This window comes from Hemitrygon akajei, chromosome 9 (assembly GCF_048418815.1).
Source record: "Hemitrygon akajei chromosome 9, sHemAka1.3, whole genome shotgun sequence".
NCBI lineage: Eukaryota > Metazoa > Chordata > Chondrichthyes > Myliobatiformes > Dasyatidae > Hemitrygon > Hemitrygon akajei.
Window position 1 is genome coordinate 61,912,741 of NC_133132.1, and position 13,482 is coordinate 61,926,222.

Here is a 13,482-nt window from a genome sequence, read left to right on the forward strand (position 1 = left end):
TAGTTGAAAATAGTACTTTAGAGACTTTAAAATTTAAACTCGAAAGCTACTTCAACACACTATGTGAATAAGAATTTGGCAAGCTTTATTGGGCCAAACAGCCTATTCTTGTCAAAAACTTTCTAATGTTCTATGCTATCAATATGCCTTGTGTGTTATATGCTTCAACTTCACTGATAAGCCAAGTATGTAGCACCTATCAAAAGTTTGCTGGGAGTTCATGTACAACACATCAACTGCTTTACTCTAATTAACTCTCTCCATTACCTCAGCAAAAACTCCTATTGAAGTAGTTAAACCTGAAATGAAAACAGAAGGTGCTGTTCTTGCATTTTTATTTTAGATTTCCAACATCAGCTTTTTTTTTTGTTTTAAACTGGTTAAACAGGATTTGCATTAAGACACACACACACACACAATGCTGGAGAAACTCAACAGGACAGGCAGTATCTTTGGAGAGGAATAAGCAGTTGGCATTTTGGGCCAAGACGCTTCACCAGGAGGTACAAAGAAATACACGAACTGTAATGAAATTATCTGTACGGATGGTGCATAGAAAAAAAATTTTCATTGGACCTCATGTACTGCTCTCTGTGTGTGAAGCAGCAACCAAACTCCACTTATCTGAAGGTGGGAGTAAGGATATGGCATCCAAACTCCTGGTGCTTTATTTGGGCAGCATGTACACGTACAATTGAGTTAGAGTAAAAAGATGATGATGTACAATAGCGCAAGCAAAAGGAAGACAACAGAGTCCTGAGCAAACGTGCTTCAGTCTGACTGAAAAAACCACTGGAACAAAATGGCTGCAGTCCTCACCTGGTCCAACCGAATTTCAAATTTAAAGTCGGTAGCGCAATCAGCATCAAAGTTGACAGGGCGATATTTCAAAATAGAAGTGCAAACAACATGTGATTACCAATTTTATTAGCAGTACACGGCAACCGGACAGGTACAGACAGCACACAGAGTGGCCCACGTGCCTGTGACCCTTCTCAATAAACCTGATGGCTTGACGAGGCACAGACATTTGAGTTCAAGTTCCGCACTGAGCTGAGAAGTTTCTGCTCAGCCTTCTGCTTCCCCCAGCGTAGCATTAGTCTTCCCATTGGTCTGTGAGCTGAGGTGATCTCATATTAAAATATAAAAATCCAGAAATCAAAAGAACCTCAAAATTTATGTCAAACAAGTAGATACAAAAACAACAGCTTAATTCCCCCCAGTGCAACGGTACTTTCCAACCAGCCTTCAGTTATCTGCCTAGAAAAAGGAATTGGGCTCCATCACAAATAAATAGAGAAATTAGTTAATTGGGGGAGAGAGCGAGAGGGAGGGAGGGGGGGAGGAGAGAGGGATGGGGAGGGGAGAGAGAGGGGGAGGGGGGAGGGGAGAGAGGGGGAGGGGAGAGAGGGGGAGGGGAGAGAGGGGGAGGGGAGAGAGGGGGAGGGGAGAGAGAGGGGGAGGGGGGGAGAGAGGGGGAGGGGGGAGGGGAGAGAGGGGGAGGGGGAGAGGGGGGAGGGGAGAGGGGGAGGGGAGAGAGGGGGAGGGGAGAGAGGGGGAGGGGAGAGAGGGGGAGGGGAGAGAGGGGGAGGGGAAGGGGAGAGGGGAGAGGAAGGGGAGAGGGAGGGGGAGAGGTGAGGGAGGAGAGGGAGAGAAAATAAACAATCCTATGTTACTAAAACATGAAGCAATCTTGCTGCCCCCACCCCCCAATCAGGTGGGAGAAGAAGTGGAAATAAGGAGCAGGGAATAGTGTTAATTCAATTACTCCCCTGAGAGCTATCATGGACCCAAGGGCCTGAATAGCTTTTTCCATTAAGATTAAATGAAGGATTGTGCCATACTACAATTTGTAGCATGGCAGGACAGATATCCTTTAACTTCCTGTATGGCATTTTCTCCAAGAATAGAATTATAGAATGGTCACATCACAAGAGGAGGTAATTTGGCCCAAAAGTATCAATGCTGCCTCTCTAATTAAGCAATTCATTAGTTTCTCCCACTAGACTTTTCTCCATTCTTGCAAATTTTCTCCACCATACATTTACCTACTAAAAGGCCTTAATGGAACCTGCCTCTGCAATATGTGCAGCCAATGCACTCCAGATTCCAGCCAAACTCTGCATAAATTATCATCCTGTCACTATCGATTCTGCTTCCTTTTATGTATATTAGATCTGTGTCTTCTAGTCTTCAATCCCTCCACCACTTCCCACTTGAGTCTAGAACTCTCAATATTTTATAAATGTTATCAAATCTCCTCCTCAGTATCAGACCTACAAGTATCTGGGAGTACAGTTAGACGAGAAGCTAGACTGGACTGCCAACACAGATGCCTTGTGCAGGAAGGCACAGAGTCAACTGTACTTCCTAAGAAGGTTGGCGTCATTCAATGTCTGTAGTGAGATGCTGAAGATGTTCTATAGGTCAGTTGTGGAGAGCGCCCTCTTCTTTGTGGTGGCGTGTTGGGGAGGAAGCATTAAGAAGAGGGACGCCTCACGTCTTAATAAGCTGGTAAGGAAGGCGGGCTCTGTCGTGGGCAAAGTACTGGAGAGTTTAACATCGGTAGCTGAGCGAAGGGCGCTGAGTAGGCTACGGTCAATTATGGATAACTCTGAACATCCTCTACATAGCACCATCCAGAGACAGAGAAGCAGTTTCAGCGACAGGTTACTATCGATGCAATGCTCCTCAGACAGGATGAAGAGGTCAATACTCCCCAATGCCATTAGGCTTTACAATTCTACCGCCAGGACTTAAGAACTTTTTAAAAGCTATTATTAATGCTTTTTGAGATAGTGATTTAGATGCATATCATATTTTTTACTGAGTTAAGTATTGTATGTAATTAGTTTTGCTACAACAAGTGTATGGGACATTGGAAAAAAGTTGAATTTCCCCATGGGGATGAATAAAGTATCTATCTATAAAGTATCTATCAGTATTCTCTAATGCAAAGAAAACAGTTTCAGTCTCCCTCATCTATCCTTGCAACCATTGGTTGTTATCCCAAGAATGTTTTTTTTAAACTGCAGATTCTGGAAATCTGAAATAGAAATAGAAAATCCAGGCAATATCCATGGATGCTGATATTGTCACCATTTTAGATCCAAGATCCTTCGTTAGAACTGGGAAAGAAAGAAATCCTAGAGTGTTTTTAACCTTCTTAGTACACCCTATCCTCATTATATGCGGGGGGATACGTTCCTCACAGTCGACGCATAATGTGAAAATGCATAATGTGAATAATTATTTAAATGGAGAAAATAGGGATGCATTCCAGAGGGCTTCCTAAATATGTTTTATCTGTAATTTATTCACATTTTCATATCAATACGACACAAACACAGTACCACAAGGCAACATTCATATTATATTTCATCAATTTAAGGTAACATTCAATATAATAAATCACAGAAAGTTAGCATACTAGGGTGTACAGTACTCACCAACAGTGGCAAGTGTGTTCGCTCCGGGAGAGGAGTGGTTGTTGTGGTTTCAGGCAGCCTTACATGGATAAGGTGGATGGTTGTGGTCATCAGGATCATTGAGACAGAAAGGGGTGAAGGAAGACTCACAGAACGGCAGCAGGCGATGACACTGGTTTGAAGAAAGTGGTGAGGGTTGTTTGCTTGGCAGCATTTTGTTTTTCAGCATAAATTTGCTTGTAGGGAAGAAGGGTTGATGGCAGGGAATGACTGAAATTCTGACTCCGTTCTAAACTTGGGTCCATGTCCATCGCCATTTGTGCCAAGTGTTCCGACTTCCACCATTCCCTCACCGTTGGGAAACTCCCGGGATTTTCAAAATCGTCTGTTGCAGCATCTGAGAGATAGTTCACCATAAAAAAAACCGCCTTGAATGTGGATCGCACCTTGGTCGAGTGGTTGAATCAGTGATGTTGTGTTAAGCAGCAGGAAACGCACTGTTATGTTAGTATGAATGCTGTCCAAATGTTTAGGATGGGCTGGCGCATTGTCAAGCAACAAAAGAACTTTAAGGGCAAGATTCTGTTCCCGGCAGTAGTGTCTCAGAGCTGTGTTACCTTCACCTGATGCCGCACTGTTTATAATTTCCAACTTTTTTTCCAAGTGTTAAAGCGGTTCTCTGCCGCTCGGCTGATGGCCCGGGACATGACATTGGATGCTTAGGAGGCATAGTTAAATATTTCAAGCACAAAATCACTGCACCATAAGTAAAACCAACAAAAGTTTAAGAGTGCAAGATCGCACATCCACATCTTGCCAAAACCAATGCGAGACTGGCGGGAGCGAGATTGTGAGGCGCGCACACCTGACTTGTATTGGTGGGAAAGCAGAGCTTCTCGTCCCAACAGTGAGACTGTGAGGCGTGTGCACGTGACGTACTGGCGGGGAAAACAGTGCTCCTCGCATAACTGTGAGTTTTGGACGCATATAAGGAGACGTTGGTAGAAACAGGTTCTTCGCATAACTGTGGATCCGCATTGTCTGAAGACACATATAACGAGGATAGGGTGTATGTGTAATGTGTTCATGGTAAAGTTGTAGAATACGCCTCTCTCTCCCTGACAATCTGTGAGCATCCATCTGCAAGTTCCCTTGTTTTGTCCTGAATGGACACCACTCTCCCACCTTTATTACTTTTAGACTCATTGTACACCGTTGGATTCATTTCATGCTGCTAACTCGTCATTCCTCATAAACCCTCTTTACCTCTCTCCTTCAAAGTAAATTTACTGTTAAAGTATGTATACCTTACCAAATACTACCCTGAGATTCATTTTCTTGTGGGCATTCACAGTAGATACAAAGAAACACAACAGAAACAACGAAAACTACAGACAAAAAACATGGATAAACAAGCAACATGCAAACGTAGACAAACAGTGCAATTACAAAAATAACTAATAATAATAATGATGATAAATATAGTCCTTGAAAGTGAGTCCATCATCTGTAGAATAGTTCAGCATTGAGTCAAGTGAAGTTATCCCCCATGGTTCAGGAGCCTGATAAAGGGTAATAACTGTTCTTGAATCTGGTGGTGTGGAACTCGAGGCTCCTGTACTTTCTTCCTGATGGCAGCAGCAAGAAGGCAGTATGGCCTGTTTGGTGCAATTTACATGATGTTCTTTTGTAATGACTAGTACCTGAAACCAAACTCTCATTGTCCGCAGCCACTTTTAGAATTATCACTCTGTCCACCATCTTCATCAACTAGGACAGTAGTTCACAACCGCTTTTATGCCATTAACCAAAGGGTCCATGAACCCCAGACTGGGAACCGCTAATCTAGGGAGCTCTAGATTTGTCCCTTACAGAAATGTACCTCAACTGTATCTGAACCATCGCTTCCTTTAGACCTGCCTGTTGTTCCTTCTCACCTCTGAATTCACTATTATTTTATTGAAATCGGACTTCCTTTTCCTAGTCTCTTTAGTTGGGATTGCTCCTTTTATTTTTCCAAAGTTAACCAAAATCAAATGACATTGTGATCTCCTAATTCTTAGTGTCCGTCACCCACCTCATTGACCAGAGACAGGTGCACCAATGCTGTCTCACTCTAACCAGAAACACACTGCTCAAGAAAATTACCTGGACTATTTACAAAATAATTCACCCACTCTGCCTTTACAACTATGTCACTTTATAATTGAATAATTAAAGATCCTCCATTGTCATCAACTCCTCTGTCTCTCACTCATTAACTCATAGAACATGACCAGTGAATGTTACAGGTCTGCTTTCTCTGACCCATATCTGTAACCAGATATATAATCCACATGACTTCTATGTTTTTATCAGTGTAATATTTTCCTTAAGTAATAATACTCCAATCTCTTCCCTACCCTTGCTGAATACCACAGGCACCACAGCAGTGTAGCGATTAGCACGATGCCTTTGAAGCACAGGGTGTCAAGAGTTCAATTCTGGCACCATCTGTAAGGAGGGTCGGTACGCCCTCCCAGTGGAATGCATGGCTTTTCCCTGGGTGCTCCAGTTTCCTCCCACAGTCCAAAGACGTGCCGGGTAGGCTAATCAGTTATTGTAAATTGTCCTGTGATTAGGTTTGGGTTAATCAAGTTTGCCAGGGTTGCTGAGGTAACATGTCTCGAAGGACCAGAAGGGCTCACTGTATTGTGAAATAAATGAATTGATTAATTAATTTCATTGGGAGATAATTAAGGGCTAGTCATGCCCCATTGTGAGTGAAGCTTCTGTCATTGCCACCACAGTACATTCCCTGGGAAACCAATTTTATTCCCCACTGTGTTCACAAAGTAGAGAGCAAGCCAGGCTTGGTTCCTATATCAATTCTATTTTCACTCAGACAGGTAAAATCCTCATGTTCACCTATTTAAGTGAGAGCTGTCTCCCATTTTCCCACATTAAAACAGTGTCAACTTCCCACAGTGTCAACTTTCCTCACTCTGATCCAACTCTGTCGCGCACATTCACTTCCTCCACTTCCCAGTGCTTTCTGACTAACATGACTTCAGCCAATACCTTGCACTAATGCCATTTTCTTATATAGGCTTTCATATATACCCACTCACCTGATCCATAACCTTCAAAACCAGATTCTAATACTGCCTTTCACTGGTTGTATTGCTAACAACCGGGCTGTAGGACATACCCAACGGGTCAAACAGTACTCATAGAGGGCTAACCCAAAAAACACATCGCCATTCCTAGGGGAGCCAGACAGTGAGAAATGAGGAGAGAGGAAGTCTCTAAAATCAAAGTGCAGGAGAGTTGAATTGAAGGAGGGAGCTATTCCCCTTACCTTGTCCAGTGGCCCACAAACACGGAGGAGTAATAGACGATGGTGGGCAGCAGAGCCGAGAAGGACCAGAGCAGCAGGGTGGGGAGAAACTTGTTGATGACAGGGTACTGTGTTTAAAGGAAGTAGGTGAGTGAGGATTAGAGCCAGTATTAAAAATTACATTTATCACATGTACATCAAAACATACAGTGAAATGCATTGCTTGCATCAAGGATGTGATGGGGGTAATTCGCAAGTCGCTATAAATCTGGTACCAACATAGCATGCCCACCCCACTGACCCCAACATGTATGTCTTTGGAAATATGGAAGGAAACTGGAGCACCCGGAGGAAATCCACGTGGTCAGAGACAGAACATACAAACTCCTTACAGACAGTGGCAGGAATTGAACCCAGATCTTACAGTAGGCATGCTGTTAAGCATTGCACTAATCACTACGCCATCCCAAAATAAATAATTTATAACCAATCCATTAATAGATTCCTGGTCACACAGGCCCTTCAACACAATTCATCCATACTCACTGACATATCCTTCTCCACTAGTCCCATTTGTTCACACCTGGCCCATACCCTTCTGAACAATTCCGATCCAAATGTCTTCTAAATGTTAACGTACTTAGATAGATAGATACTTTATTCATCCCCATGGGGAAATTCAACATTTTTTCCAATGTCCCATACACTTGTTGTAGCAAAACTAATTACATACAATAATTGCCTCTACCACTTCCTCTGGCAGCCCATTCCATAAACAGAGACCCCACCTTCTGTGTGGAAGAAGTTGTCCCTCGGGTTGAATTCAAATCACCATGGCAACCAGTGCTCTAAGTTACTGGGCTGAGTCAGGCCGTTTGAAAAGCACTGACATTTGTGTTGACTGGAGAAAGGTGCGAGTGTCTGAGAGAGGGATAAAGGTGCAGGCCTAATCCGTCAGAGGGAGGGGAATGGAGGGAGAGGAGTGAAGGGGGTGAGGGTTGGGGATTGAAGTGAGAGGAGGCAAGTGAGAATGTGTCAGAACTTGTGGGGTGGGCAGGGGAGTGTTAGAGGATTAAAGGGGGAAGAGTGGAGAGGTAGTTGAAGGGAAGGAAGAGGGGGAGGTAGAGAAGGGAAAGGAGGACAGAGAACGAAGGGAGAAGTAGAAAGTGGTGAGGGAAGGGAAGGAGAGTGAAGAGACAGGATGGGAGAGGGAAGGGGAGTGAAGGGTCAGGTTGAGGGGTAAATGTGAGGGCCCGCAGGAGGACGGAAGGGAACACTCTTTGATCCTTTGGAACAGTTAGTTCTCAGGTTCAGTCCCTGGACTGGTAGGAGTCGGAGAGATTCAGGAAGGGGCCAAGGAGGTAACATCAGGCAACATGATGGTACGATAGGTCGTATCACCGTCACAGATCCAGCGACCTGGGTTAAATCTTCACTTGGTCAGCAAGGTTACAATAAAGGCAAGATCACTGGAGTTTCCCACGATTGCTTCCATCTCCATCTCCTCCCACACAGCAAGGGCTGTCCAGAGTGCCACTGAAATCGCCAGAGAGTCACTGGCACACTCCAGGAGGCAGCACCAGTTTACCTCATTTCAAAGATGGACAGGTTAGGGTTAGTAAGCTGTGGGCATGCACTGTTGATGCTGAAAGCACGGTGGCACTTACAGGTTGCCCCCTCTGGCTGTGCTGGTCTTTGAGGCAAAAAAATGCAATTCACTGTATGTTTCCATGTTTCTATGTGCACGTGACAAGTAAAGTTACCCCTCTTTTCTTTAAAGAGTCCATCTTATAGGTGAAGAGAACTAGAGAACTGCTGAATACTCTGTGAGATAATTGCTGTCCTTGAGCCTGGTGGTATGTGCTTCCAGGCTTTTGTATCTTCTGCCCAATGGGTTGGGGAGGAGAGAGAGTGTTCAGGGTAGGTGAGGTCTTCGATTATGCTGGAGTGTTTTCCCCTCGATGCCCATTGACTTTGGCTTTACCAGAACTCCTTGGTGCCACACTTGGCCAAAGTCTGTCTCGATATCAAGGGCAGCCACTCCCACACCACCTCTGGAGTTCAGATCTTTAGTCCACATTTGGACCAAGAGACTTACTTCCTGCAATCAGGAATGAAAGTGAGCAGGAACAGATTGCAACATCTAAGCAGGAACCTGCCAGGCCAAAAAGATTGTTATGGTCTGTGACAGGGGCTCATGCACACCAGACGAATGTAGGTCTAAAGGAGAAACTCGCAGAAAATACAACGAAGTGGGACACAGCAAAGAGCAAGTCAGGCAGAGAAACATAAATGGTCCGCCCAGGGAAGAGATAAAAATGAGGTCTGGAGCAAAGTAGTCCTGGTGAAACTGGGCATCAATGGGCAGGGTATTGGTGGGGAAGGTCCACTCGATTACACCCATCATTCTGCTGATAACTGAAATCAGACTGGTGACTGTACCGCAGGATAAACTGCAGAGGGGTGCAGGGGGAATCAGACTGATGACTGTACCGCAGGATAAACTGCAGAGGGGTGCAGGGGGAATCAGGTTTACTTACATTGAGGTAATAGATGGGCCGGGTGATGTTGAACTGGTCAATGGTGGAGAGCATAATGGATGGAGTGGTGAGAAAGAAGAGCAAGATGAAGACCAGGAAGTTGACGAGGAAGTAACGGACCCACCAGTGACTGCCCTGGACAGAGAGGTTTTCCCTGTTGGAAACAAGAGACAACAGTAAGGCCATGATATAGGAGTACAGGAATTAGGCTCATCGAGACTGCTCTGTCATTAAACCACAACTTTTTTTTCCTCTCAACACCATTCTACCACCTTCTCCCCATAACCCTTAAACCCCTTACTAATCAAGAAGCTATTCATCTCTGCTTTAAATAGCCCCGGTGACTTGGTCTCCAGCCTCCCCCCCCCCCCTCTTTCCCAGGAAAGCAGCCAACATCTCTCCCATCCCAATCAGAAGATACGAAAACCTGAGAGCATGTACCACCGGGCTCAGAGATGCTGTAATCCGACTGTGGACTGGACCTAAAGAACCAACCCTTCATCTCCCAATCCACCTTGTCATGGCCCTTGCACTGACTTTCTCTGTAACTGGAACACTAGATTACGCATTATGCCATGTACTTATGTATGGAATGGTCTGTCTGGGTGGCATGCAAAACAATATCTTGATGGTATCTCAGTACGTGCGACAAGAGTATGCCAATACCAATACCCTTGGCCAAGCATCCCATCCAAGTAATTGCCACCTTCCCGTTCCCATTCACACTGGCTCATCCAGTCTATTCTCTGGTCAATGGTGACAACCGAATGTAGGAGACTTCGAGAGCCAAGAGTGTGACACTGAATGGGAGATCACCCTCCTCCATTAACAGCCCACCTTCTCGACAGGCACCTCCCTCCATCAACGGTATCCTCTCTGTAAACCACTATCCATACAGGGTCCCTGAAAGCAAGTTATGCTTCATGTTCATGAAATCAAAGGTGTAACGAAATAATAACGTAGGTGAGCCTGTTTTACGTCCATCCCGGTCACAAAAATTCACAAACTGCTCTCCAAATATTTAAAATATTGAATAACTCTCATGGAATTTAGTAGCAGGAGGCAGCCGTCAATCCCAGGGGATCATGGGTTTGCGCCTCTGCTGGACTGTGTCCTCTCCAGGGCGCAGGCCTGGGCGGGAAGATTTAAAGAACCGGCTGTTGCCCGTACAGCGGGCTCCCCCTCTCCACGTCACTGATGTAGTCCAAGGGAAGGGCAAACACCGATACAGCTTGGCACCAGTGCCGTTGCAGAAGTTGCCAGAGTGAAGCTGTAAACAACAGCAAACTGCCTTCGGGACCCCGGCTCCAGATTTCTTCCCCGGGGTTTAATCCCGAAGCCTCTCCCATGGGTGGGCATGGCCACAAGGCAGCGGTGGTTTAAAATCAGAGTCTTCCTTCTCCTGTGGAATTTACAGGTAAAGGAAATGCATAAACAAACACAACTTTTTTCTGATCTCATTCCTTGAGATGTCAGACGACGTATCTTTGTGAAAGGTTCTGAAGGCATTTACCACAGAGACATACATTCATACAGTCCAGGAAAAGCTCCTTCAGCCCAGCCATCCCATGGCAAACAAGATCCCATCTAACCTCCAAAACCTTTCCCATATGTGTCCAAATGCCTTTTAACAGTATTGTACCCACCTCTGCCACTTCGGCAGCCTCTACCATTACCCACCACCCTCTTGCCCCTTATGTCCCTTTTTAACTCTTTCCCCTTTCACCTCAAATCCATACCCTCTAGTTTTATACCCTACCCTGGGACCATTCATCTTATTTACACCCCTCATGATATTTTGAAATTCCACAAGGTCACCGGCTCAGCCTCCTTCACTCCACTGAAAATAGTCCCAATATCCGGATACTTCTCATCCCACAAGGAGTCCATTCCCGGTAACATCCTAGTGAGTTGTTTTTGCGCCCTCTCCAAACTGTAATCACGTCCTTACCAGTAGATGTTCTGGGGAGCTGGTGCGTAGGTGACATTCCACTTGGAAACTGCGAGGGTTTTACTGTAAAGCGACAGCTGGCTGTCTGCCCAACAGCTGCAGCCATGACACCGGAGGTTGTTGAAGTCCCTCAGGACTCTGCCGAGAGAGAAAGAGGTAGAGCCTTGTACATCCAAACAAGCCTTTCAGCTCAGCCAGCCTGTGCCGCCTCAACTCTATCTGCGGTGGGACATTCACACACACACAATGTGAAACATAGAAAACCTACAGCACGATACAGGCCCTGCGGCCCACAAAGCTATGCCGGACATGTCCTTACCTTAGAAATTACCTAGGGTTACCCACAGCCCTCTACTTTACTGAGCCCCATATACCTGTCCAGGAGTCTCTTACAAGACCCTATCGTATTCACCTCCACCACTGTCACCGGCAGCCCATTTCACGCACTCACCACTCTGAGTAAAGAACTTACCCCTGACATCTCCTCTGTACCTGCTTCCAAGCACCTTAAACCTGTGCCCTCTGGTGCTAGCCATTTCAGCCCTGGGAAAAAGCCTCTGACTATCCACACAATCAATGCCTGTCATAATCTTATATATCTCTATCAGGTCACCTCTCATCCTCCGTCGCTCCAAGGAGAAAAGGCTAAGTTCACTCAACCTGTTCTCATGAGGCATGCTCCCCAATCCAGGCAACATCCTTGAAAATCTCCTCTGCACCCTTTCTATGGCTTCCACATCCTTCCTGTAGTGAGGCAACCAGAACTGAGCACAGTACTCCAAGTGGGGTCTGACCAGGGTCCTATAGAGTTGCAACATTACCTCTCGGCTCCTAAACTCAATCCCACGATTGATGACAGTCAACACACCGTATGCTTTCTTAACCACAGAGTCGACCTGCGTAACAGCTTTGAGTCGCCTATGGACTTGGACCCCAAGATCCCTCTGATCCTCCACACTGCCAAGAGTCTTACCATTAATACTATATTCTGCCATCACATTTAACCTACCAAAATGAACCACCACCTCATAGTTACAGTACAGCACAGTAACAGGTCCTGCAGCCCACATCTGTGCCAAATTAAACTAAACCTCTTCCACCTACACATCATCTATACCATATATGTCAAACTCAAGGCCCGCGGGCCAAATCCGGCCCGCGGTGGAATTATCATTGGCCCGCAAGATAATATCTAATTACTATTAAAGCTGGCCCCAGTAATCGAAGCGCCTATGGCGTATGATATGGCTAATGCTGAGTTTATTCAGGTACCAGGTTTTCAGGGTTTTTAGTGTTTATTCGGCAGTCTTGCTCGGCAGTCTTCTTCATAAGAAACGAAATTTGTAAAGTGAAACACTTTGTAGTTATAGCAGAAACTGAGACACATGAGAGCAGGCTGAAAAAACGGAGGCAACGAAAGCTGCGTTCGCACGCGTCCGACTGATCCGGCCCGCATGAAGCTGCATTTTGCTCAATCCGGCCCATGACCTAAAATGAGTTTGACACCCCTGATCTATACCCTCAATTCTCTGCATTTCAAGTGTCTGTCTAAAAGCCTCTTAAATGCCATTATCATAACTAATTCCATCACCACCCCAGCAGCCTGTTCCAGTCACCCACCACTCCCTGTGTAAAATGCTTTTACTGAACATCTCCTTCCTCACCTAAACACAAGCCCTCTAGTATTTAATATTTGTATCCAGGGAAAACCATTCTAACTGACAACCCTATCTATGCCTCTCATAATTTTATAAATTGCTGTGAGGTCTCCCCAGTTTGTCCTACTTCTCCAGGTGGTGTGTACTCTCTATTCTAGGCAGCATCCTGGTAAACCTCTTCTGCTTCCTCTCCAAAGCCTCCACATCATCACTGTAATGGGGCAACCAGAACGGTACACAATACTCCAAGTGCGAGAGGGCAGCATGCTCTGTCCATCTCTGGACTGCCAGTCCAGATGTTTCTGCTAAACCCAACACACAGGTTCTCACTGCCCCTTCCTGTTCAGTAAGGCAGCTTCAGACAATAATTAACAAATTCGACATCAACAAGCTGTTTACTAGATCCCTCAGTTTCAGTCCCAGACTCACAGCGTTGCCATGGTTTCATCCTGGAAGGTGACGAAGGCCAGTCCGAGTGGTTTTCTTCCCACCTCATCTCTCTCCTGGATGAATTCATCATGTAATTCTCTCTCCAGTTTTGTGTAATACTCCACTGCGTCTATCTGTCAAAAGGGCAAGGAGTGTC

The 13,482-nt window shown here is 45.5% G+C and overlaps 1 protein-coding gene across 1 annotated transcript in view; it reads right to left on the reverse strand.

Annotated features, from left to right (window-relative positions):
* Window positions 1-13,482, reverse strand: part of LOC140733157 (CSC1-like protein 2) — a gene marked incomplete at its 5' end in the record, with an annotated part of 101,887 nt that overhangs the window by 68,692 nt on the left and 19,713 nt on the right. Inside the window, 4 exon segments of the mRNA XM_073056088.1 lie at window positions 6,769-6,875; window positions 9,288-9,441; window positions 11,239-11,376; window positions 13,326-13,459. Of these exon segments, the coding sequence (XP_072912189.1) occupies window positions 6,769-6,875; window positions 9,288-9,441; window positions 11,239-11,376; window positions 13,326-13,459 (533 nt within the window).